General features: G+C 40.2%; 1 protein-coding gene across 6 annotated transcripts in view; it reads right to left on the bottom strand.

Moving 5' to 3' along the window:
- Positions 1-27,132, bottom strand: part of AGL (amylo-alpha-1,6-glucosidase and 4-alpha-glucanotransferase) — a 131,394-nt gene that overhangs the window by 14,693 nt on the left and 89,569 nt on the right. For 4 of the 6 annotated variants that reach the window (XM_089671519.1, XM_089671521.1, XM_089671517.1 and 1 more), the window contains exons 13-30: positions 26,625-26,748; positions 24,096-24,259; positions 22,606-22,707; positions 22,320-22,475; positions 21,397-21,547; positions 19,428-19,552; positions 19,235-19,347; positions 18,184-18,318; positions 15,147-15,277; positions 14,064-14,200; positions 13,005-13,138; positions 11,136-11,311; positions 10,588-10,690; positions 7,168-7,393; positions 5,672-5,783; positions 5,424-5,559; positions 2,242-2,354; positions 1,397-1,608 (exon numbers count right to left, since the gene is read on the bottom strand). In XM_089671519.1, coding sequence (XP_089527645.1) covers positions 1,397-1,608; positions 2,242-2,354; positions 5,424-5,559; positions 5,672-5,783; positions 7,168-7,393; positions 10,588-10,690; positions 11,136-11,311; positions 13,005-13,138; positions 14,064-14,200; positions 15,147-15,277; positions 18,184-18,318; positions 19,235-19,347; positions 19,428-19,552; positions 21,397-21,547; positions 22,320-22,475; positions 22,606-22,707; positions 24,096-24,259; positions 26,625-26,748 — 2,550 coding nt within the window. Of the gene's footprint in view, positions 1-1,396; positions 1,609-2,241; positions 2,355-5,423; positions 5,560-5,671; positions 5,784-7,167; positions 7,394-10,587; positions 10,691-11,135; positions 11,312-13,004; positions 13,139-14,063; positions 14,201-15,146; positions 15,278-18,183; positions 18,319-19,234; positions 19,348-19,427; positions 19,553-21,396; positions 21,548-22,319; positions 22,476-22,605; positions 22,708-24,095; positions 24,260-25,273; positions 25,398-26,624; positions 26,749-27,132 lie in introns of all 6 variants that reach the window. The other 2 variants (XM_089671522.1, XM_089671520.1) reach the window with 1 other exon arrangement.

The following is a 27,132-nucleotide window of genomic DNA, read 5'->3' on the forward strand; positions in this document are numbered from 1 at the left end:
GGTCACATGGTACAAGGCTATTCACAACAGCCTTGTACCATGTGACAAGCTGTGACCAATCACAGGTCACTCAGTACTTCTCAATGACTGCAAGAATGCAGACAGAGAGAAAGAGAAATGATTGCTTTTACATCCTATATGGGTGTAAAAGCAATCAGTGTAAAAAAAAAAAAAAAAATCTTCATCACCCCAAGTAGTTCAGTGTCACCATGGTGACACTGTACTGCTAGGGTGACAGTATGTAAAAAAAAAAAGAAAAAGAAAAAATAATAATATAAAAAATTAAAATAAAAATGTAAAAAAAAAAGTTTAAAAATTATAATTTTTGGTTATAAACTAATTTGGATTTTTTTTTTTTTACTAAAAAAATAACGGAATAATTTTGGCCAAGATTTATGATGAAATATTATTTATTTGCAAAATTTTATTTAAAAAAACACTTTTTTTAAACTTTTTGGACTTTTTCATTTACATAGTAAAAAAAATAAAAATCCCAGCGGTGAATAAATACCACCAAAATAAAGCTTTATCTGTCTCAAAAAAATGGTAAAAAATTCATATGGGTACAGTATTGCATGACCACGCAATTGTCATTCAAAATGTGATAGCGCTGAAAGCTGAAAATTGCCCTGGACAGGAAGGGGGTAAAAGTGTCCGGACAGGAAGTGGTTAAGGCACTATGAATAACACTTCCTCATGCCACTATTCTAGAGTTTGTCGAATTGTAGTTTTGTATTTTTGTGTTCGATATATTGTTATCTGCTTTGTACAGATTTTTTTTAATTGATTTAATTTGTACCTGCTTCTTTAGGTTTATATAAGCTTATAAACAAACCCAACTGATGCTAAGTGCTGACATAACTTAGAGCCGAATCTGTTTTATCATTTATTTATTACAAATATTTGCATCAACACTGTGTGCAGCACTTTACATGCTGTTCAATTACATCAGTTTCTGCCCTCAAAGAGCTTACAGGCTAAAGTCCCTACCCCCCAAACATATATACACATACTAGGGCCAAATTAGACAGAACCAATTAGCCTACCAGCATGTCTTTGAAGTGCGGGAGGAAACCAGAGTACTCAGAAGAGATTTAGGATTTATGAATGCTATGATTAGGATTCAAACCAAACTGTAAACTGGAGGTTTGTGGATCATACCTTGCTTATACAGTTCCTCCCTCATAATGAAGAGAGCATTTCCTACTGGAAATACTACATAATTCAAGTTAACAAATCTGATTATTTCTCTATATTGATTGTCATATGGATCAAAAATGTGATCCTAGGACTTAAAGTAATGAATAGTGTGTGTTTCTATGCATAAACCTTGAGAATATATTTAGCAAACAGGAGGTTTTATGCCTCTTAAATAAATTCTATATTTTACACTCACCACCACCATGGCCACAGCAAAGTTTGGCCGGAGCTGGTAGTCACACCAGGGGCTAGAGGCTCCATAACTGTCCTTGTAAATGCTACGTTTGTGGACCAAATCTGGACGCTGTTCATTGGGGTCAGAAGGATCCTCTGAGACATAAAAGTACTTCTCAAAATGATCCTGAATGCGCTGGTTCCACTCAGAGAAAGCTACTATCACCTCTCTCCCTGAAATAAAAACAGAAACAAGATTCAACCCAAATGTTAATAAAAGACACTTCAAACACAATTCAATGGGACACCCTGCATATGTGTTAGCAAGAGGATCCACAGGACACATATCATAGTGCTACTGACATTTCTAGCTAATAATGTATAAACATATACTTTACAGGCTATTAAAAAATGATACAAGACAATGCTACTTTTATGTGTTTTTTTTTAATTGGTGGATGGAAAAAAGTTCAGTTAAAAAAGAATGCCTTTATATAATTTTCAAATATAAGAAATGGCAGAAACAAGTAAGCCTTCTTAGCCACTAGCTTACTGTATATGGTGAAAAAATATATGCGAACTGTCACATTTCTGAAAGACCATTCTAAACATTTACTAGCAGCCTTATGATTTTGTCATTTGTTCTCCTTGAAGGGTTTCTACAAAAACTAACTGTGGGGTCCCTGTATGGAAGGGGAGCTTCCATTCAAACCCACAAAGAAATACTAGAACACATCCTCACCAAATATTTACAAACATAACTTCTAATTAGCTTAGTGAAAAATAACAACATGAACCTGAGAAAGCAGGAAATATATAGCACACTATACATTCTTGGAGATGTTAGGAGTTGTATCAATTTCTCACCTTCCTTCTGTATTTTGACTCCTTTGTATGGATACACATTCTTCTTACTCAGCTCAGTTAACCAGCGCATTGTAGATTTACTAAGGCCGACAATCTCTACTGCAGATCCATCCCTAATAAGAAATTAACAGTGAAACATCGCCACCTGCTGTATTCACACTAGTAGTGCAGACAAGTGCAGTCATTTATAGCTTTGTTATGTACTACTAGCCAGCCTGATTTTGTTTTATACTTTTCTAGTCTTGTAAAATCGGGATGTAAACTTCAACTCTTACTTTCTAAAAGTAAAACTACATTAGAAGACTAGTGCTGCTGTAATGTTACATGAATGAAGTGTCACTTTTATACACTTCAAATAAAGATCAGTGTAAAAAAAAGTCTCAGCAGCATGGCCATGGTCAGGGTCTTCAGCCCAATGGCACTGTCCCAACATACTGACTCTGCTTTCCACACTCTTCATCTACATTCTGTATACTCAGGACCCAGAGTATCAGCTCATAGCAGCTTTTGATTGTGCTACTCTATATAGCATACAGCCTGACCTAAGACAGTAATGTAGCCTTAGATTGTACACACCTTGACGGTTAGGGACTGATATGAATGTACAATATATATGTAAAGCGCTGCGTAAATTGACGGCACTATACAGTTGCAAGAAAAAGTATGTGAACCCCTTGGGATTACGTGGAGTTTTGCATGAATTGGGCATAAAATGTGCTCTGAACGTCATCTAAGTCACAACAATAGAAGAACACAGTCTGCTGAACATAATACTACACAAACATTAGATGTTCCCATGTTTAATTGCACATAACATGTAAACATTCACATTGCAGGGAGGAAAAAGTATGTGAGGCCCTAGCTTAATGACTTCTCCCAGAGCTAATTGGAGCCAGGAGTGAGCCAACCTTGACTCCAACCAGTGTGATGATATCGGATGTGTTGCTGACAGCTGTCCTGCCCTTAAAAAACACACACCTGTTTTGGGTTTACTGGTTTCAAGAAGCACTGTCTGTTTTGAACCATGCCTCGCAGAAAAGAGCTCTCAGAAGACCTACATTCAAGAATTGTTGACTTGCATGAAGCTGGAAAGGGCTACAAAAGTATCTCCAAAATCCTCGATGTTCATGTGTCCACGGTAAGACAGACTGTCTACAAATGGAGAAAGTTTAGCACTGTTGCTACTCTCCCTAGGCGTGGTCATCCTGTAAAAATGACTGCAAGAGCACAGCGCAGAATGCTGCATGAGGTAAAGAAGAATCCCAGAGTGTCAGCTAAAGACCTACAGAAATCTCTGGCACATGCTAACATTTTTGTTGACACATCTACAATAAGGAAAACATTAAACAAGAATGGTGTACATGGGAGGACACCACGGAGGAAGCCATTGCTGTTCAAAAAGAATATTGCAGCACGTTTGAAGTTTGCAAAAGAGCACCTGGATGTTCCACAGCACTACTGGCAAAATATACTGTGGACAGATGAAACCAAGATTGAGTTGTTTGGGAAGAACACACAACACTATGTGTGGAGAAAAAAAGGCAAAGCACACCAACATCAAAACCTCATCCCCACTGTGAAACATGGCGGAGGGAGCATCATGGTTGGGGGCTGCTTTGCTGCCTCAGGGCCTGGACGGATTGTTGTCAATGATGGGAAAATGAATTCCAGAGTTTATCAAGACATTTTGCAGGAAAACGTACGACCATATGTCCGCCAACTGAAGCTCCGCAGAGGATGGGTGATGCAACAGGACAATGACCCAAAGCATACAAGTAATTCAACAAAACAATGGCTGCAACAGCACAGAATACGCCTTCAGGAGTGGCCCAGTCAGAGTCCTGACCTCAACCCGATTGAAATGCTGTGGCATGACCTTAAGAAAGCGATTCACACCAGACATCCCAAGAATATTGCTACACTGAAACATTTTTGTGAAGATGAGTGGTCCAAAATGACTCCAGATCGTTGTGCAGGTCTGATCTGCAACTACAGGAAACGTTTGGTTGAGGTTATTGCTGCCAAAGGAGGGTCAACCAGTTATTAAGTCCAAAGGTTCACATACTTTTTCCTCCCTGCACTGTGAATGTTTACATGTTACGTGCAATTAAACCATGGCAACATCTAATGTTTGTGTAGTATTATGTTCAGCAGACTGTATTCTTCTATTGTTGTGACTTAGATGACGTTCTGAGCACATTTTATGCCCAATTCATGCAAAACTCCACGTAATCCCAAGGGGTTCACATACTTTTTCTTGCAACTGTATAAGCACCTGTAATAAATAAAAATAATAATAATAATAAATAATGTAGCTTCATCTGTCTAAGCCAGTGCGTAACACATACAAACCATGAACTACATTTTTTGGTTTTAACTTTAAAGATAACATTTTATCTTGAAGTATTCACTTCCACCAAGGAATTTTAAAGCATCTGCTGTTAGAGACTACATCCCCAACCTCCTATTCTACCTACTGTTGACTTTTCAATTCTTGTGGATCAATGTTGCAGCTTGAACCTGTTTAGGGAGGAGGGGGAGTGCACACTGTAGAGGTCACATGACTGCTCACATCGGCAGTCCAAAGTCCCTCATCCCCTCTGATAGCACAGCGCATGTGTGCCCCCATCCCTAGCCACGTTAGCTATACAGATGGTCCCTCATCCTCACTGATTGCACAGCGCATGCTCACCTCTGTCCCAAGGTGAGATGAGTACACTTGCACTTGTAGTTGTTACTTTATGGTCACATGTCTGCCCCCATCCCTAGTGCATTGATAACAAGGTGCGTGCATGCCCTGTCACAAGCTGAGGCACACATGTAAGGGTGGCTCTGTGGGACCCTGCAAAGCAGTGTAGCCACCCTCAAAACAGATATAGATTAGAGAGAGACTTCTAAGGCAAAATATAAACAAGTGACAGGCTGCAGACAGAAAGCAAACAGCAAACATGGTCATTCCTGTAGTATGATGCTATGTATACAGTATATTGCATTTCACAATACGGGTTTAATAACACTTTAACATACTGAAAAATCCCATTCATGTACTGAATAGGAAAGTCTATGGCTGTCTCAGGACTCTCAGTATCAGCATGCATGGACATCAAAGCTTACCATAAGCCTTTTATGTGACTAGATGAGAAACGCTGACAAGCTGTAGTACCAACGGGGGATTTATGTACCTTGGTGTTGCTGGAATTCCTCTATTTCGGGCACGTTCACTCTCCCCCATTTTATCCATCCAGGTGCCACAGTTTAATCTATTTCCGCCAAATACGAAGCCTGTCACTGGGTCAACGCCTGCATTGATATTAAATCCTGCATACCAATATTAAACAGTATTAAGGAAAGCTCAAATAGAATTAAAAATAACAGATGTTATGCAAAGCACGTGTTATACAGTAATTAATTAATCCTACAATACACACACCTTCATCCCTCATGTTCCGGTCTATTTGAGTCCCAGCATTCCTTTCTCGGAAGTTGATTCCCTGAGCGTGACGCTGCAGAGCCTCTTGGATAACATCATAGAGTGGCTGGTCCTATTTAAAAATACAGACAATCCTGTAATAGTAATCAACACCACAGTGTATTTCTAAGACACTATACGTGTGTGTGTGCGTGTGTGTGTGTGCGTGACCCTAGTAACTTCAAAGGACCCTATATCATACTTTCAAGACCAGAATCAGATTAGTCTTGGTCATCCTGATTTTGTATGCTAAATCTGAATAATCTGACCAGTCTTGTTTACAATTCCAGGCCACATTTATATCTGGGTGTAGCAAAAACACGGGCAGAAATGCATGTTTCTGCTTCTGTTTTGCAAACGCACTTGCAGTGCAAATATTTCTTAATGACATCCCAAACATGTGTAGCAGTTACATACATTTTTGTTGCAGTGATGCATTCTTGGGGCTCATGTACACTGCAGCTGATAAACTCACGTTTAGGAGCTGCTCAGCGTTTTTTTCAGCAGACCCTGAACTCTCCCTAATGTTTTCCTATGTGTCCATGTATACATCATCATTTACAGTTGTTTACAGGCAGTTGAGTTTACAGTAGTTCTTTTGAACGCAGAAAACTTGAATTCAGCAGTAGATTTTATCAGCGTTTCAAACGCAAAAAAGCTTGTAAACGCATGTAAACGCGGCTTTAACTCTTCCATTTCCAGATGCTGTCCAGAGCCATGAAAAATGCATGCAAAGCGTTTTCCCGGTACTCAAATGGACCTGGTACACCATACTTTGAGGTTTTGCATGAAACAAAATATGTTAGACACTGCTGCAATAATTTCTGCACAGAAATGAGCCTGAACACATCCAAACACCACAAAAAAAAAAACAAAAGACAGCTAATCTCAATAAATACTGCCATCTCTTCCTCTGCTCTCTCTATTTCTCTCAAAATGTCGGAAATAGTTCATTTTTTTTACTGTTTTTCAGTGCATTCTGGGCATTTTGGAAGGTCTCCTGAGGTTATCTTTAAAAAATGCTTCTAAACGCAAATGCTCATAAACGCGTATAAATGCGGCATGCAAACGCGGCTAAACAGACATTTTTAACCTATGTTTTCCAGCAGTCAGTTTCCATCGTTCAGAAGTTTCCCGTGTACATGGGGCCTTAGTGCACTGCTAACCTGAATGAGTTAAATTTGTGCAGCAGTGTGTGGTATTATAAGTACAGTCAGTCATATATACAGTATATATACACATTTGATTGTTTCCTAACTGAAGGGTCTTTAGAAAAGAATTCAGTGATACTGCAGGCCTGTTATAAGCTGCTCTTCAGTCATTGCTTTCTTCTCCTCTGGCCCAGCCCAGCCTTATTGAAAGCATTTACTACGGAGTCTTGAGCAAGGTTGTTCAAGCCCTGCTTCTTTAAAGCTAAATTTTAGTAAGAAAATATCATACAAAGAAAAAAAATTTACCACTAGCCCTGCAGCTGTTGAAGGAGAATCATCTTTGGGGTACATCCTGGAGACTGGACACTTCAGGATCTCTTTGCCATTAGGAACTATGTTGCAGTAATCTTGTATACACTGAAGCCACCACCACACAGCATCACGGCAGTTATACCTAGAGTAGGTGCCCTGACCAAGAAGGTTGGGGATGAGCCCATGTCTCAGGGTTCCAGCAAATGCAAGAATTATGTTCCTGAAGGTATAATGAAAACAGTAAACAAACAAGCTCTTTAATCCCATCATATCAGAGGACAAACTTTAATGTCTGAACACAGTTTTGCAACTTTGACATATGTTAGTAAAATTGTACATATCATTGCAATACTGTATCCAGGGGGAATGATACCTTGTTTTTTTCAGGACAAACTGAGATTTCATTTGGTGGTTAATGGTAACCGATATCTTAAGATTTTTTTTTTTTATCAAAGGAAAACTGTCATAAAATAGTAAACAAAAATTAAAATTATACAGATATATATATATATATATATATTCTATTGCCATGACCTACCAGCAAAGAGCGTCCCAAAATAAATTCTCCTGCTCCGGGCATTTGCAGTGATACTACATGTGTATATTATTTATTATTTGTACCAGTAGTGGAGCCCAGAAACATCAGTGTGAATTTTGCTTTTTTAGCCTTCCTAAATTACACTGGGGTGGATTTACTAAAGGTAAAAAGACTGTGGACTCCATGAGTGCAGTTGCTCCATAGCTCAGCAGATGATGTGAAGTTTTGTTTTGCGAAAAATACCCAATGGCATGCAAGGGAAATATTTAAAAAAACAACATTTTAGCTCTCATATGATTGGATGATGGAAGTTAGCAGAGCTTCACCTCATTTACTAAGCTCTGGCACCAATTCCGTTGCTATCTAAAACACACTGACCCCAACCAGGGGCGGACTGACAACTCATGGGGCCCCCGGGGCAATAGGGGATCATGGGGCCCCTGTGTCCTTGCCCACACCCAAAAAAGCCTATGAAAAAGCCAATGAAAGGTACCAGGGGTATCTCATGGGGCCTCTTACTGACCCCGGGCCCTCGGGCAGTGCCTGAGTGCTCGAATGGTCAGTCCGCCCCTGACCCCAACCTTTGACTCTAACCATATTTGACCCTAATCTTGACTTTAACTCTAACCCTGACAATGATATAAATAAAACCCTGATCCAGATAATTTATCTTTAGTTTTTATTATTTTTTAAAACAGTTTTTTTTGGTTTACAATTTTCTCCTCTAGCGTGGAAAAAAAGATACAGTGAATCGCAATTCAAGAGGACAAAACACCACAAGGCTCTGCTGTATAGTGACTGATCACTGTGATAGCCAATCAGAGGCTATCATAGCGATCAGGTGATTGCAGACTGAGCTTTGTCATTTCTAATTATTAGTATGAGACCTATAGCTGTCACTGACAGCTCAGTTTCTGTGCTGGAAGACTGGGCACATTTTCAGCGCAAACACAGGGGTACATATGTTTGACCCCACGGATAAAGACCCACTTCCATGAGGCTCCATATATGCATTTGCTCACCAGGAAGGGGTCAAACAAAGTAACAATGTACTGGATTGTTGGACTGAGCTAAAGTACTATTTTTTATTTTCCACAGCTATCATGCAAAACATGATGCACTGGTCAGGTTCCAAATATTTGTGCAACAAACAAAACACGATGAAGCCAACAAAGATAACTGCTCTATTCAAATTGAATATATGATTCTGTGGCATCCTAAACTTTAAAAATAATCCATGACATTTTTGTATATCTTCATCATATATTTGCTATGTTTAGCACTAAAAAGATTTGTTTACACTTTTAGGTAAATATGAAATATTGCATATACATTTTTTATATTTACTACTTGCAGCCAGGAGGTACAGTAGTACATCTGAGCATGCACCATGGCATTTGATTCATTTAACTGCTATGCGGTGTACAGTATGAATAGTCTAGGTCAGTCCTCGAAATTTCCACTCCCCCGCTTGCATTGGGCGAGTGGAAATAAGGTGGGGGTGAGCAGCTCCAGGACTAGGGGTGTGTGGAATGGGTGGCGGTGGGGGCGGAGACAAGCAGCAATCTCCTGTATGGCTTTCAATGAAGCAGCTGCTTCATTGAAAGCCATACAGAAGATCGCTGCTTGTCTCTGCCCCCACCACTGCACCGATCATCCCGAACGTTCCGTTTTCTTTCCTGGCTCCTCAGTGCTCAGCCCCTCCCCCATCCTCCACACTAATAGGAGAAATGGGGAGAGAGGCTGAATCTGCTCTTCCTTGCCCTGTGCCCACCCTCACTCCAGTCTGTGCACCTTTAAAGGATGTGTGGGCGGGAAATTGAACACAGAGCAGCCAACAGCTCTGATGCATCTGAGTGAGCATGTGAGTCCAACCTCCCCTCCTTTCCACCCACCCCTCCCTTCCTTCCTTCCACTCACCCCTACCTCCCTTCCTTCCACCCACCTTTACCTTCCTTCCTTCCACCTACCTCTACCTTCCTTCTTTCCATCCACCCTTACCTTCCTTCTTTCCACCCCCCCTTCCTTCCTCCCTTCCACTCACCCCTTCCTTCCAACCTTCCCTCCATTCCTTATTTCCACCCCTCACTTCCTCCCTTTCACCCTTCCTTCCTTCCACCCTCCCTTCCTTCCTTCCACCCTACCCTTCCTTCCTTCCACTCCCTCCCTTCCACCCCTCCCTTCCTTCCTGAACTCCTCCCTCCCTTCCTTCCCACTCTTCCTTCCACCCCTGCCTCCCTTCCTTCCTACCCTTCCTTCCACCTGTCACCCCTCCCTCCCACTCCTCTCTCCCCTCCTTTGAAACCCTCCTTTCCACCAATCCCTTCCACCCATCCCTTCCTTCCTTCCACCCCTCCCTCCCTTCTTTCCATTTCCTTTCTTCCTTCCTTCACTCTGCATAAAACATTTAACAGTGCCATTTCAGGAGATAATTTATGAGTGCGTGTTTAGGGGCATAATTAAGGGCAGGGTAGGGGTTGGGTGGGGCAACTGGTGGCGAGTAACTCTTAAGTCCAGGCTAGTAGCTCAGGACTTGAAATTTGAGCTCTGGTCTAGGTATTTAGATTCCTGCTCTAAAATCTCTATGTCCTATAAGCACCCTATATTAAAAAGGGACATTAAAAGGGGCATATTAAATTATACAATGTGTAGAATGTGTTTTCAGTTTCTGGTCAAACAGACTATTGATGGTTTACAAAGTGCTGTTAATCTTAGTTAACCCAGCTGGAGGCAAAGTAACATGGTTTATATTTTTTGCATTGTTTACAGCTTTCTGTACTATCTGAATAAAATATTGGTGTATTTCGCTTGCACATAAAAATATGAAAACTGTATAAGGTTATATAGGTTACTGTAAACCAAGGATCTTCCCTAACCTGGCCTCAATGTGACGTCCAGTGATTAGCAGTAACCCTCTCAGAGAGATGAATGTGTCTCTGCCCCAGCAACGGAAAATCCCAGCGGAGAAATGTGGAAGACCTGTGAGAGAAATTAAGACCAATGTAAAGAGAGATTGCACTAGCACTGAGCTCAAAAACAAATTATTTACTGATCCTAAAACATGTCAATAAGTCTACAGTAATATTTACTCATCTTTGGCTGCCCATCTTATGCAATCATAGTCTAATGTGCACTGATCTTGAAGTTAGGCTTTTAGTGCACATGTATTAAGTGTGTTTTGCAGTATGTCTCAGCATATCACTCCAACACATTCATTTTTGAAAAGGTTTTTCACCAATAGTCAGAAGAATGAAAACAAATCTACATTTGGCTGCCAATACTGATCAGTTGGGATGTCCCACACCCAACCTTCTTGAACCACCAAAGGTAAAGGTTTTCCACTTTACTTACACACAGTGATGTGGTATCAGCCTCTGCAGACCCGGTTTACATAATCGGCCATCATACACACTGGACTACTTACCAGCAGCTAATGAAGGACAGCACTGCTCCTTCTCCTGTGTTATGAGATTGACTCGATAGGGCACATCTGGAAGAGAGGGAGACAAAACTGGCAGGGTAGGAAATCTGCCAACTCCACACATCTGCACTGATCCCAGAGCCAAATGCTTCACAAATGTGGACCCATTCTGTACAAAGCTGTAGAAAGGGACATATCAGTTAAAGGCAATGAGTATAAAATAGAGATACTTAGATCTTATATATATTCAGCTATGTGTTGATACTTTAAAAGCAAGGGTGGACATGTTAAGTGGTTCGCCTTAGCTGCAAGTTAAACTAGTCACTTGATACAGCACCTCTGGCTTCTCTATACCAGAGAGCAGCTGCTGTAGGGAAAAGGATGGAGCACATAGAATGACTGCGCACTGGAAGCCAGTGAGTGATGACACGGCTCTGGGAACAGCCATTGTCAAGCTCTCCCTTACACGGGGATCAGATTAAAAAGAGTTATTTACACTGGTCTTTTATATAAAGGCAGAATAAGTAGGAGGGAAGGAGGCAACATTTTTACAGTTCTAACAACTGTTGTTTGTCTTTACTAACACTTTAAAAACATATCAGAAGACCTAATTTTTCTCCAATGAAAGATTTTTTTATTTTCAATGTGTGCATTATAAAGCATTTCTCTTTAATCAAATAAGAGGAAAATTAGTTGATTTTATTGTGTTTTCCTTGTTGTCAATTACTTTGCTAAATAAACTGCTTAAGAACACCTTGTAGCTTGATTACTGATTTTTGGGTAAGTTAGAATGTATTGTATTCTACTACTGTTTCAACAGGGATGGTACATGTGCAGCCACAGGCCATTCAGCTAAATGTAACTTGTGGGCATGATTGTAAATGTTATAAAAACACTGATAATGCTATGAAGTGCTATAGAACCTCAGACACAGAGTACTATTTTAACTAAAAAATGTGATAACTAAATTGGGGCTCTACAATTGCTGTTTGGCATGGCAGGAGGGGGACAACACTTTTACCCCTCCAGTTACACTGTAATATTGCTCCACCTACTACGTTCACTTGGAACTTCAATTGAATTTGACCATAGTGGAGACACCCACCCTGCTGTCTCTCCTTCCTGTACATATTTACATATATACCTGCCTCTACCACCCATCAGCTTACAAAGCAGGCACACCCACTGCTGATCTATAGTCCAGTATTGAATGTGATGGGGCAACTCAATAAAAAAACAAAATCAATGTAATTACATTCATTTAATTGAAAAATGATTTAGGGAATTCCTGAACAAGTTAAAATGGTTCTGAAGGCAGGACATTCCCTGCATTAAGGTAAAAAATGTCCTAGTTGTTGTGTCGCCATCCCCCCTTCCCACCACCACCTTCATAAATACTTACATGAGTCCTGCTTTAATCTAACGATGTGCCCATCTTCAACAGAGCTGCCCTTTGTTTCTCTCCTCACAGGGCACAGAGACAGCAGTGGGAGACATTGGCTCCTGCTGCTGTCAATTAAATCCTGTGAGAAGGGAGCAGGGGGGAGGGGTAAGGAAGTTGGTATGTCCGAGTCATGCAGTGTGTGTCTATGGATACACACAGCTCCACTCGGGAGTGGAGCTGCAGTCTGCCTCCATAGCAAGCAGCTAGCTTTGGGGGCAGACACAGAAGTGGAGGAGCAGACAGCACCAGCAGGGAACTCCAGAAGAGGAGGTTTGGGGCTGTTCTCTGCAATGCCATTGCACAGAGTAGGTAAGTATAACATGTTTATTATTTTAGAAAAAAATTACCTTTACAATCACTTTAAAAGGCTAAAATATGTCTGTATATGGTGTGTCTGTAATAGTTTGAAGTTTTTAGTTGTTATTTACCTAGACATTTGTTTCCATGCAGATTCCAAGAGTGTGGTATACGCTCCAACCATTATGGCATCAAAGTAACATGGTATAAGATAGCGCGGGATCTGCTTCAAGTAGGCGAACATTGCTGCAAACCATTTGCCAACCTTAAAAACAAAGTGCATATCTGTAGTGTCAAACAGCACAAGTATTAGGACAATAAACACACAGTAATATGTCAAAATCACAAACTGCCACCCTTGCACAGGGCAATCTACTGTTTAACCAAAATGTGAAATATTGATTCACTGCAACAATATTCCTTAAACTGAACCTATGGTTTACTTGCACAAGGAAAAACAACAGGTTCACTTTAGCTTAGTCCTCCTCAGTAAAAGTAAAGTAAAGCAAAGTCCTGTGCAGTCTACAAGTTGATTACACAGAGCTATGGACTCCTCAGTGTGAGATTGTTCCACTGATGTTACATGGAGTGCATCACAAGCTCCTATGCTATTTTGCTTAGTTCCCTAGCTGTAGCAGCTGGGAAAGGGAAGAAGGTATATTGTTGCTGGTGATTGTAAATTAAAGTGCTATTAAAGGATTTTTTTTTTTTTTGTTAATAACAAACGTCAAACTTGGGGATGCTCTGTGCAATGGGTTTGCACAGAGCATCCCCAATCCTCCTCTTCTCAGGCCCCCCGCTGGCACTCCAGGCCCCTCTCTCCTGCCTTGTGCCCTCATAGCAAGCAGCTTGCGCCGGGGGCACCCAAGCGATGCGCTGCTCTGTGTGTCCATGGAGTGATGCTCTGTCCTCATTGGCTCACTTGGCTGTGACTGACAGTAGTGGAAGCCTATGGCTAAAATGTCTCAGCCAATGAGGAGGGAGAGACCCAGGAAAACCGAGGCCTGTGCACAACGCTGGACTGAGATGGGGCCCAGGTAACTTTTAGGGGGGCTGGGGGCACTGCTGCACACAGAAGGTTTTTTACCTTCATGCCCTTATTGCATGAAGGTAAAACAACCTTGAGCCTTTACAACCACTTTAAAGCAAAGCTATAATGACCATTCTAATCATGCTCTCCCATAACTTACTTCTGCACATGCCCCTCCACGAGCAATGAGTCGGTTGCTAACGTAGTCAATCATCCAGTCTCCAGACCTCAGATTATCACAAAATGGATGTCCCAGATCATTCTTAGGCCTGATGTCCATCATGACAGACAGTAAACCTGACAAATAAAAACATATTATTTTACTATGTTACTATGTACTAAGTCCTGTTCTATTTAATCTATATGCAAGTAGTATAACTAAAGGGTTGTTGGGTAAGGTATGTAATTTTGCTGATGATACATAGGTGTTCAATGTTTCTAAATGTAAAATAATGCACCTAGGGAAAAAGAATCCCTTGAGAAAGAACAACATTGGGGGGTACAATGTTGGCCAGCACTACAATGGAAAAGGATTTGAGAGCACTTATTTCAGATGATTGCAAAATGAGCAGTGTGGCCAGGCAGTGGTAAAAGCGAATAGAATTCTAGGATGCATCACCAAAAAGGTCACCAGCAGGAGGAAGAAGGTCCTGATTACCCTATATAGATCTTTAGTGAGATCTCATTTAGAATACTGTGTCCAGTTCTAGAGAGCTCACTTACAAAAAGATATTGCTAAGATAGAATGAATCCAGAGACAGGTAACAAAAATGGTGAAAGGTCTGGGGGATAAAACATATCAAGAGCGACTTCGGGAACTTAATATGTGCAGTCTGGAGGAAAGAAGGAGACTTGCCTGAAACCTTTAAATACATCAAGGGAGTGAATAAGGTTCAGGAAGTCAGTATTTTCAATGTGAAACCAAAATCAAGAACACGGGGATATGATCTCAAACTAACTGGAGGAAAGTTCAAAAAATAATCATAAAAAGTATTAATTTACTGAAAGGGTAGTTGATGCTGGGAATAAACTTCCAGCAGAGGTAGTGAGCCAGTCAACAGTAAATGGCTTCATGCTTGGGACAAATATAGATCTATACTCTGACAAAAAAGTTAATGAAATAAATAAAAAAAAAACAAACAAACAAAAGCTGGGTAGACTTGATGGACCGTCTTTTTCTGACGTCACTTTCTATGTTTCCAAGAGTTTGGACTGTGTACACACAAGATAATACCACACATACCTTGCAGACCAGCATATTTCAAAGGCTTCCAGTTTGGGATGTTGTAACATCCACCACCATCCTCTTGTTCTTCTGCATCACATCGATACAATACTTGATTCAAGTCAGCCAGAGTAAGCTTAGCAACAATACTGCAAGAGAAGGGGAAGGAAAAAGCTGTAACACGGCATTTCAGCAATTTCCTCAGTAACTCACCAAAGGGACATAAAGTAAAGCTTGTCTGGACACATACAATAAAGCTGCTGGTACCATAAGTATTTCTCTAAGGGGTCGTCCACACACGTGTCAATGCCATGTATTTATACAGCATTTATTAGGCATTTATAAGACCTCCTAACAGTATTCGATGCCTGTGATGAATAGTACAATGGCACCACACAGTGCTGTTCACACAGTAACATTGTGTCGTATTGTGCCATGTTAAATATTAAGCAGCATGTTGCTTTTATGAGGCATTGATGGTTGCCAGCCACCTAAATAGATTTCAATGGTAATGCTCTATAACCACACCTTAACAGCACCTATTGTATTTATGGTGTGTTAGTGAAGCATTTATGAAATGTTATCTGGGCACTGGGGGAGAGACAGTGTAGGTTCCTGTAGCCCAGAATGCATTGGGAAATAATAGAGAACTAGAACAACGCAGCTCCAGTCACTTCCTGTCTATACAGAGCAGCCATGTGGTAACACCATTTGCTTCTGTGTGTGGTCAATATCATCAAGCCAGCCAGCAATACTGACAGTGTCAGGTAGGAACAGGGGTATTAGCACGTAAAACTATTTGTTTCAGCAAAGTTGAACTGGACCAAGCCAAATGTCACGCATCAAAGTATACAAATCCATTTTGTAGAGAATACACAAAAATGTCTGCTATCACACCACAACCTAACCACGCCTCAAAGTAAATTTATTTCCTCTACATCACTTTACCCTCAAATACTTTCCACTAGAAAAACAACACTTGCATGGGCATTTATCAAGCATTCTTGAAGCTTTACCAACGCTTCATAAACACAATAAGAACACGTCATAAACACATCATAAATGCTATAGGTGTGCTACTGAGCATGGTCTTGTTTTTCATGATCAACACACGTGTGAATGAGCCCTTAGGTTCAAAACTACTAAACTAATTAGGAAGGAAGTGATTACAGTCAGGTCCATAAATATTGGGACATCAACACAATTCTAACATTTTTGGCTCTATACACCACCACAATGGATTTGAAATGTAACAAACAAGATGTGCTTTAACTGCAGACTGTCAGCTTTAATTTGAGGGTATTTACATCCAAATCAGGTGAACGGTGTAGGAATTACAACAGTTTGCATATGTGCCTCCCACTTGTTAAGGGACCAAAAGTAATGGGACAGAATAATAATCATAAATCAAACTTTCACTTTTTAATACTTGGTTGCAAATCCTTTACAGTCAATTACAGCCTGAAGTCTGGAACGCATAGACATCGCCAGATGCTGGGTTTCATCCCTGGTGATGCTCTGCCAGGCCTCTACTGCAACTGTCTTCAGTTCCTGCTTGTTCTTGGGGCATTTTCCCTTCAGTTTTGTCTTCAGCAAGTGAAATGCATGCTCAATCGGATTCAGGTCAGGTGATTGACTTGGCCATTGCATAACATTCCACTTCTTTCCCTTAAAAAACTCTTTGGTTGCTTTTGCAGTATGCTTTGGGTCATTGTCCATCTGCACTGTGAAGCGGCGTCCAATGAGTTCTGAAGCATTTGGCTGAATATGAGCAGATAATATTGCCCGAAACACTTCAGAATTCATCCTGCTGCTTTTGTCAGCAGTCACATCATCAATAAATACAAGAGAACCAGTTCCATTGGCAGCCATACATGCCCACGCCATGACACTACCACCACCATGCTTCACTGATGAGGTGGTATGCTTAGGATCATGAGCAGTTCCTTTCCTTCTCCATACTCTTCTCTTCCCATCACTCTGGTACAAGTTGATCTTGGTCTCATCTGTCCATAGGATGTTGTTCCAGAACTGTGAAGGCTTTTTTAGATGTCGTTTGGCAAACTCTAATCTGGCCTTCCTGTTTTTGAGGCTCACCAATGGTTTACATCTTGTGGTGAACCCTCTGTATTCACTCTGGTGAAGTCTTCTCTTGATTGTTGACTTTGACACACATACACCTACCTCCTGGAGAGTGTTCTTGATCTGGCCAACTGTTGTAATGGTGTTTTCTTCACCAGGGAAAGAATTCTTCGGTCATCCACCACAGTTGTTTTCCGTGGTTTTCCGGGTCTTTTGGTGTTGCTGAGCTCACCAGTGCGTTCCTTCTTTTTAAGAATGTTCCAAACAGTTGTTTTGGCCATGCCTAATGTTTTTGCTATCTCTCTGATGGGTTTGTTTTGTTTTTTCAGCCTAATGATGGCTTGCTTCACTGATAGTGACAGCTCTTTGGATCTCATCTTGAGAGTTGACAGCAACAGATTCCAAATGCAAATAGCACACTTGAAATGAACTCTGGACCTTTTATCTGCTCATTGTAATTGGGATAATGAGGGAATAACACACACCTGGCCATGGAACAGCTGAGAAGCCAATTGTCCCATTACTTCAGTAACTTTCAGTTTCTCCTCGCATGTTACCAGGTACCACTCAACTGCACGCTATTAACAATACCCACAAAGCTTCCACAATACAACATTTGAATATATGCTTTCTTATTTCCAACAAGAAAGCTTATCAATATCTGCATGCTTTGGACACCCTGATATAGCTGACTCAATTAGACCATCCGTCTGACTTAACTCTTCAAGGAAAGGATGAGGAGAGGTCTGTCCTTACTGCCTGAATCATGCAAATGTAATCTGATTTTCCTTCCTATTCAGATCTATTTCAACACAAGATCTGTTAAGGAAACATTTTCTGGAATTGTGTTTACTCTACCAACCCCAGTGGTAATAATAGTAACAATGGCCCAAAGAAACGTAAATAGAATCCGAGAGAATATCCTTTGCAATTCAAGACAAAAATTAGTGATAGCCTTGTATCTAATACTCACTCAGCAAAAGGCACCTTCAGGATAGGATACACCTGGTCATCTTGCAAACTGCCAGACTTGAAGTGAGCGGTAAACTGTATCAAATGATTGCGGAGGATACCAACAGATTTCTGAGCATTGGGATCCAAACTTACCCTGTAAATATGAGAGTAAAGATTATTCTAAAATAACAGCAACAATACACACAGCTCGTTTCTCTTTGGAAAACGCTTATCAATTAAATTTGCAGCAACTTGGCACCTAATTAGATAGACTTACAGTAAGCTGAAACCCCTGGTGACATATGCTACATTTGCATTTCCAATGATTAAACACTCAGCCTAGGACTTATGGCTTTCACGTCCCAAGACATTATATCACCAAAGTGACAAGTAATGTTTATACAACCCCCTATGCTTGAACCTTATTTATAAAAAAAAATCCTATTTGCAGGACATGCACCAGCTCTAAATCAGAGGCACACAGGAAACCTCTTTCATTAGGATTCTACGTGTTAACATGCAGTTTTTCTGGGCCCTTTCAAGTGTCAGTATACCATTTTTTTTAGATGGCACATTGACACATTTGAACTACAAAAAAAAAAAAAACAATCAGGGCAAACTAGTACAGTGCCTAAACTAATTTAATAAAATATCATAAAATCTCTATTAGACATGTGTGGAAAAGAGGAACAGAGTGCTTGCAGTGATGAAACATTGCTGCTGGTGCTAGATGCTGGAACAAGCCACTGCTGGAAATCATTGCTTCTTAAATCTTGAGCACTGAAAAGTTATTAAACATGTGGGAAATTCATATGAAAGGATCATACAAAAAACTGAGATTCCATTTATGGTGGCATTGACCTTTACTGCATAAAATGGAACATTAAAATTTTGTCATAGACTAGTGGTCAGATTGAAATTTTTCTGAAAACTGGAGAAAACATCAAACAATTGATGCTGCTTATCTGATGTCGACATTTACTAAAAAAGTAAGCTCTAATTTGATCTTTCCTTTGATCTTGTTTTCTTTCCTGCTTAAAATGTTTTACGACAGAACGTCAAATCAATACCTGAAAACAATCACGCTTCCTGGAGTCAGATTCTCAAAGTCTATTTCCTGGACAAATTCATTGGGCCCCTTTGTGGTAACTCCAGCTTGTCTCACAATTTTACTGTCTTTGAGCTAAAATAAGAAAGTACGTATGTATCAAACTGTGCATTAACTGAGACTGACACTAAAATGCAGAATAATAACAGAATTACCTGAATGTGCTCTTTGATGTTCACCGTGTATTGTGGTAAGCCATTTATGGTATTTGCATCTTTTTTGTATGGCTCACATCTCTGCTCCACTGTCCTGGCTTCTAGTATCACTTCTTCAATTTTACCTTCACATAGAAATATTGGTATAAAAAAAAAATTATTAGCTTAAAAGTACTTGGCAATTATTAAGAGACAACAAGCCATTTCCAGGGTAGGCAGAAAATCCCATTAAAACTATGGACAGTGGCTGATGCTGACCTTCTTGTAAATAGTATGTTTGAAATGTTTTTATTTTCATTAAATCTAGGTTCATATCTGTGTGTTTGCTGCAGGCCACAGCACCTGCGGGAAACACAGGGAAAAGATCACTGAACCTTTTCGGAAACTGCAGCCACACGGAAAGCACATGGTGCTTTGGCACCATGTACTTCCATGCACAGGAATATGTGCCATAATTTCTGATGGGTGGGGGTGCTATTAAGAACTAATGGCACCCCAGCGTGTCTACTGAAGCGAGTTTTGGCTGCAAGTGCCTGCAGAAGCAGAACATGTGGATGTACACACATTCCTGCACCCACAATAGTGTGAACCTATCTTAAAGACAGGCAGGAAAAGAAGTACAAAGTTATACACAAAAGATGTTAAAGTATCCAAATGAATCCTTGGGGTTACAATGGTAGATACATAAGAAGAACAGCATATCCTGTGACCTTACCAAAATACAGGAAAAAAACAACAGTGGTATTTTAGATAGAATAGGCTTAGCATGTTGGTGGGAATAGATTTAATCTTAGTTAGTGTTTGAAGTAAAGGAACAATGTAACACTGTTTCTGCCATACTCTTACAGCCTTCTCTGATGTGCTGCCATCCCCATATTACTGGAGCCTATATACTGATTTCCAGACAGTAATGTCGGGTTATCATTTGGATGTCACTGACATCTTCTATGTTTGTCCATCCCAGTTAGCACCTTGGCATGCAGCTTTGCGACATTAGCGTGGCTATTGTATTATGATATCATTGCGCATGTTACTAAATTCTAAAAAAAAATGCTGTTTAGACATTGCTTTATCCACATAATATATGATGCGTTACACTTAAAGCAATACTAAAGATTTGCTTTTTTTGGGGGGGGGGGGAAATAACAAACATGTTATGCTTACCTGCTCTGTGCAGTGTTTTTGCACAGAGAAGCCCGGATCCTCCTCCTCTCGGGTCCCCTCCGGCGCTCCTGGCTCCTCCTTTCTTTCGGGTGCCCCTATAGCAAGCAGCTTGCTATGGGGATACCCAAGCAGGCATGTTCCCAAGCTGTTGCTCTGCGTGTCCATTCACAGACAGATCCGCGGCTTGGCCCTGCCCCTTCTCTCTCTACATTGGCTGGCTGTGATTGACAGCAGTGGGAGCCAATGGCTCCCGCTTGCTGTCGCAGCCAATGAGGAGGCAGAGACCCGGGACAGCCGACGCTGTTGTGCAAGTCGATGGATCACGATGGGACTCTGGTAAGTATTGAGGGGGCTGAATAGAATGTATGAAGGTAAAAAACACTGAGCCTGTACAACCACTTTATATTGATAAACAGGTATTGTCAATGCAAATGTTAAATGTCTTAAAATGTAATTGACCTCTTTTTAATGGTAAGTGCAACTTGGATAGGGGCTATCAATGATGCCAGCATCTAAGCTGCTACAGCCGCAGCAAGGGTGACAGTGCAGCATTTACTAAGCTGCATAAGGAAGAGTGCTATCACCATTACATGTGTATTGAAATACAATCCATTAGAAGAAAGTCCAAAATTAATTTTTGTCACTATCCTGTTTGTCTAATAAAAGTATAAAAAGTGAATAAAAGCTCCTATATAAGCCAACTTGTGTAAAATTTGAGCGTTTCACAAACACAAATCTACCCATTAATCAACTTCTTCAGAGCAAAATATAAACAAGACGCATTTATTCGATGTTACAGCGATACCTGGAATGCACATCTGTGGCACCTCCTTGCTGTAGAAAGATGTTTTAGGATCTCTAAAAGCTGTTCTGGATACAGCAACTACTGACTGGTGTGTATGGGGACAATGCCGTGTAACTGCCACAATATCCTCATCCACCTGATCCACATAAACCTAATGCAAGACAGAGAGCCAAAGCAATCAGAATTCCATATTTCTTTCAAAAGTTATGACAAAGATGAAAAATAGGAATACAGAAACATTTATATAACTGGAGCAATAGACATGTTCAATGGGTGATTAAAGTTTACCAGTGGAGTCATTAATTACAGCGGTATTAGCGTAGACCAGTGTTTCTCAATTCCAGTCCTCATGGACCCCCAACAGGTCATGTTTTCAGGATTTCCATTATTTTGCACAGGTGATTTGATCAGTTTCACTGCCTTAGTAATTACCACAGCTGTTTCATCTGAGGGAAATCCTGAAAACATGACCTGTTGGGGGTCCATGAGGACTGGAGTTGAGAAACACTGGCGTAGACTGATGATCAAGACATACAGTTACAGAGCTACATGAAGACAGTAAACACATTCTAAAGATGGCCAGAGATGGATCGAATCTCGGCCGGTTCAGCAGGGACTGGCTGAAATTCGATCCATCTATGGGCGGGCTGGTTGTACTGAAGTCGATTCATCAAATTACTTCAGTACAACCAGCTGTTGAATCTTTTGCATACAGTTACTGCTGGCTCCTTACCGTCAAAGCACAATAGCACTGCGGGACGGATTCCTACATCAACACTGACTGTGTTGATAGGGAAACTGAGTGATTTTCATTCCTTACACCCGTGGGGAAAGGAAAGAAAATCGTATCATCTATGGCCTGTTTTAGATGCATGATGTGTGACACGAATATGTAGGGGAACAGTGGACCCAAAAAATATTACCTGAATGAATCCGTGAGCTGCCAGCTCTTGGTGAAGCTTGTTCAGAGCGTTCTTGCCTTTGATGATCCCACTCGCTCCATTTACTTCTGAGGAACTAGGAGCATTTAGATTTGGTTTCCATTTAGTATAGAATCTCTCCTCTGACACCACTGAGATCTGTCAGGAAGAAGCCGTCTGTCAATCTGAATTCTACTACCGTGCAACTAGCTATTAATCTTTGTGCATGTTAATGAAACAAATACTTCACAAAAAAAAAATGTTATATATGGAAAAGTTCACAACCAACCTGATGTGGAACCAATTCATCATACCCTCGCGTACTCCCTGTGGCACAGCAAGCCATGGACACAATGGCAGAACTTGGCAACAAATCATAAGCAGATCTATGCTGCAAAAGAAAAAGCATGTCATTAAAACAATGTCAATGCCATGTGATGTGAAATTCTACTTCTGACACACTGAAAGGCACATTAGCTATGAGATGTGCTGCAATGCAAGAAGCATGCTGATAGGAGCAGAGAGCAGAGTGACAGAGAGATGACCTCATCCAGAGATAAGCTTCTTCTGCACAGTCCAGATTCCTACAAATACAAATCCTTTGGCAGATAAAAGAGCTCCCTTCTTTGTATTTCAGCCATGTACTTAGCCATTTGCCTGGAGTCCGTTTTTAAGTAGGTACCAATTTTCCTGGCACAGTAGCTTGCATATTGTGATATTAACTTAGAAGGAAATGTTAAACACAAAATATCCTGTATCCCTTCCCATCGTCTGAAGCTCTGACCACTTATACTTACAGAGCACTATTGTTTCTGAAAGGTCGGGCAGCTTTACCAGATTTTGCTACCAAGTGGTACTGCAAGTGATACAGTTCCATACCTTAACAAACATGAAGCTATAAGTGAGGATGACCCTATTAAATGACTGAATAGAAGAGATCAGAATAAAAAGGATTTCTGTATAAAATGGAAATCCTCTTTCAGCCTCTATTTGTATATCCAGTTAAGGACCACACTATAGCAGATGCACTTTCTGCTTTAGGGGGCGCGTACACTCTCTCGGCACATCGCTTCTACTGTGATTAGTCACAGCAGAAGCCGGTTAGTGTGTGCTGACCAATGGATGACTGCTGGCACACACTGATCGGTGAGAAGAGAGACAGGACACAGCTCTGCCTAATTAAACAAGGAAGGGCTGTGTCCTGTGAGTGGTGATGTGCTGGATTTTGGGAATAAAATCCAGCATATTACCTAGTAAAAACACCACACTGGGTACACATAAACCACTAGCTATGCACACAGTTAACCCTTTGATCACCCTAGATGTTTAACCCCTTCCCAGCCAGTGTCGTTAATACAGTGATGGTGTATATTGTTAGCACTGATCACTATATTAGTGTCAGTGATTGTCTGCTGCAATACTGCAGTTCCACTATAAGCCGTCGTCATTAAAAAAATAAATAAATAGAAATTCCAGTATATATACACCATAGTTTGTAGACGCTATAACTTTTGTGCTAACCAGTCAAGATACGTTTACTGGGATTTGTTTTACCAAAAATATGTAGCAGAATACAAACTGGCCTAAACTAGATTTTTACATTTTTTGTATTGGATGTTTTATAGCAGAAAGTAAAAAATATTGTTTTTTTTTCTTTTCAAAATTGTCCGTCTTTTTTGTTTATAGTGCAAAAAAAATTAAAAACCCAGTGGTGATCAAATACCACCAAAAATATAGATTGGTTTTATCATTACTCCTTTATTTGTAAAATGTTCTTACTGCTATTGGACTTTCATTGTCATGTGTAACATCCATAAAGAGCGCATGAGCAATTCCAGGAATCAACGGCCTCAGGCAGGGCTGTACGAAAGATCCCACAGGCTCTCCACCATAGCGATACACAAGTCGTCCTTCTTCGTGGCTGTTGTATGCACTCATGGCCTCTGATTGAATGCATGAAAGTACAGGTATAATTGCTAGGTCATCTTTTATCTATCACATTATAATAGTAGGTGTAAAACAAAGCTATGTAATACATTTTAATGGATTGCTGAATTTATAGTAAATATCACAGAATCTAACAAATATTGAGCACTTGTAATGGTGTAACCAATTTTTTAATGTCCTAATTGCTGTCACAATAATACAAGGAAGTTTTATCATAGCAACCTATGGACGTGGAAATATCAGTGCACATATTTATGTGAATATACAGCAAGCCACTGGGTAATGTTCAAGGCTATAGCGTGTGTTTCAGAAACACAATTCAAAAAAAAAAAAAAAAAAGCATAGATGATAAAACACTACCAGAAGATACAAATATATGCATAGTTATCATTTACAGTTGTTTTTAATATATACTGTATATATGTTTTTAATGTGGTATAAAGCCCAACTCCAGCCAATTTTTTTTTTCAGTTTTTGATAGAAAATTGAAAGGTCAGAACTTGTATCAAAGGTTTTTGTGCCATCTACGTCGTCACTGGTGACACCAGTAGAAATAACTAAAGGGTGCAAGTGTCACCTGGACAGGAATGCATAGTTTTAAATAATAACCTAACAAATGTATCTGTCTAACCCTTCCCCATTCTTTTAAATAAATGTGTTTTTGTTGTTGCCACTGTTCCAACTACAAAGATATCCCATAATTTTCTGCCCTTGTTTCACCTTTTTTACTGGGACAGGTAGCAAGGGTAGGTCTCTCCAACAGGAGGAACACAGACATTAATAAAAACCTGACAAAGGTTCTAACTAGTCACAGCTTTATAATAAACTAAAAAAAAAGAGCTTGGCTGGGGATTAGTCATTTATTGTAAAATATGCTGTATATTGTATGAGGATTTGCAAAGGCAAATGTGTTTCAAATAAGCATACATTACATTTCCAACTAGAATGATCCTGTTAGAAAAGCAGGAGTTGGTGCAGAGTTAATACATGCAAAAAAAAAAAGCGCCTACCTCTTATGAGGGAGCTAATGCCCAGCCTAGTGACAAATACATTGTCCAACTCCTCACTCCCAGTGAACAGTTCAGCCACCACATACAAGTCCGGACGCAACTTCCTTGCAGCATCCAGCAAATACTACAAACAGCACAGCCAGGGGAGAGCAGGAGACACAAGTAGAGGAAAGAAGGCACAGAGCAGAGGAAAACCAGGAGATGGGAAGTAAAAAGTACAAGTGGTTAAAAAGAGAGGAGAAGACAGAACAGAGCAGAGAAAACCAAGAGATGGCAAGTAAAAATTACAAATGATTAGATAGAGAGAAAGGAATGACAGCACAGAACAGAGGAAACCAGGACATAGGAAATGAGAAGTACAAGTAGTTATATGGAGAGAAGGAGAAACAGGACAGAGAAATGGAAACCAGAAAATGGGAAGAAAATGTACCATTGGTTGGGAAGGAAGTAGGAGAAGAGCACGAAGCAGAGAAAACCAAGAGATGGTATGTATAAGTACAAGAGTTCAGAGAGAGGGAAGAGGATGACAGCACAAAGCAGAGGAAACCACACAAAGGAAAGTAAAATGTACAAGTGGTTGGATGGAAAGAAGGACAAAGGGGACAGAGCAGTGGAAACCAGAAGAAGGGGTTATAAAAAGTACAAGCCGTTAAAAAGAAAGAGGGAGAAAACAGAACAGAGAAAACCAAGAGATGAGACATGCAAATGGTTAGATGGCAGCACAGAGCAGAGGAAACCAATAGATAGCAAGTAAAAGTACAAATGGTAAGATGGCAGCACAGAGCAGAGGAAACCAGATGATGTGTAATAACAAGTTTAAGAGGTTTGAAAGAAAAAGACAACAGAGAGCAGAGGAAACCAGAAGATGAGGAATACAAGTTATAAGCAGTTAGGAAGAGAGATGAATAAAGGTTTAGAAACCAAAATTACAAGAGTAAAGAAGAGAGAGAAAAAGAACCCAGAGACAAAAGAAAGTTGGGGATAAGATGAAGCAATATAAAAGTGTAAGATGACATAGTAGGAAAGATGATGAAGAAGCAATAAAAAAGTAACAAAGATGAGTATGGGGAGGTGGTATGTGACAAAGGAATATAAAATAAAAGGTAATCAGAGAAATGATGATGATGAGATAAATATAGTGGGGGATAACAGAGCACTAGGCGCAGGTGTTTAGAGCAGAGAGTGAAGCCAAGACACATGCAGAGGATGCACAGCAGAAAGTTACATTCAGGCAGGAAAGATAGAGAAATTATGATGGAGAGAGTTAAGAGGGAGAGAGAAAAACATGGCAGTGTTTAGTATTTGTCTGCAGCATTAAAGTACATTAGAGCAGCTTCACATAGCAGAATACCTCGAATGAGGCTGGTTATCCCCAGGCGGTTGACAAACAGATTGTCGATATATTCACTGCCTGTGAACAGCTCAGCAATCACATAGAGATTGGGCCTCACTGACCGGGCTATAGCCAGCATTTCCTATAGATACAAAGTGCCGTGTGTAATATTGTTTAGATTTACACATCATAGACGTACACTTAGCACTATATAAATTATATTGTTGTAATTTTTCAATATATAAAATCATATACCCTCCCTGCATCACTAGACTATCAACGTACAAACAATACCAGATTTATCAATGTCATAACAATAAAGCTGGGTGGTAAAATATTTTCCTAACTTTTAGGAAAATGTTAAACATACGCAAAGAGCCACATGACAAAAAAATAATTATTCCAGGACATAAAGCTGTCAGGTAAATGTAGGTGTGACTTGAAACAATTGAGTATTGTTGGCAAAAAAAAGTGCATATGAATCGGGAATGTCCTACAAAAAATGCTTATTAGTAATAAAAGTATA

Source organism: Staurois parvus, unplaced genomic scaffold (genome assembly GCF_062004578.1).
Source record: "Staurois parvus isolate SC_StPar_1 unplaced genomic scaffold, SC_StPar_1.0 ptg000106l, whole genome shotgun sequence".
NCBI lineage: Eukaryota > Metazoa > Chordata > Amphibia > Anura > Ranidae > Staurois > Staurois parvus.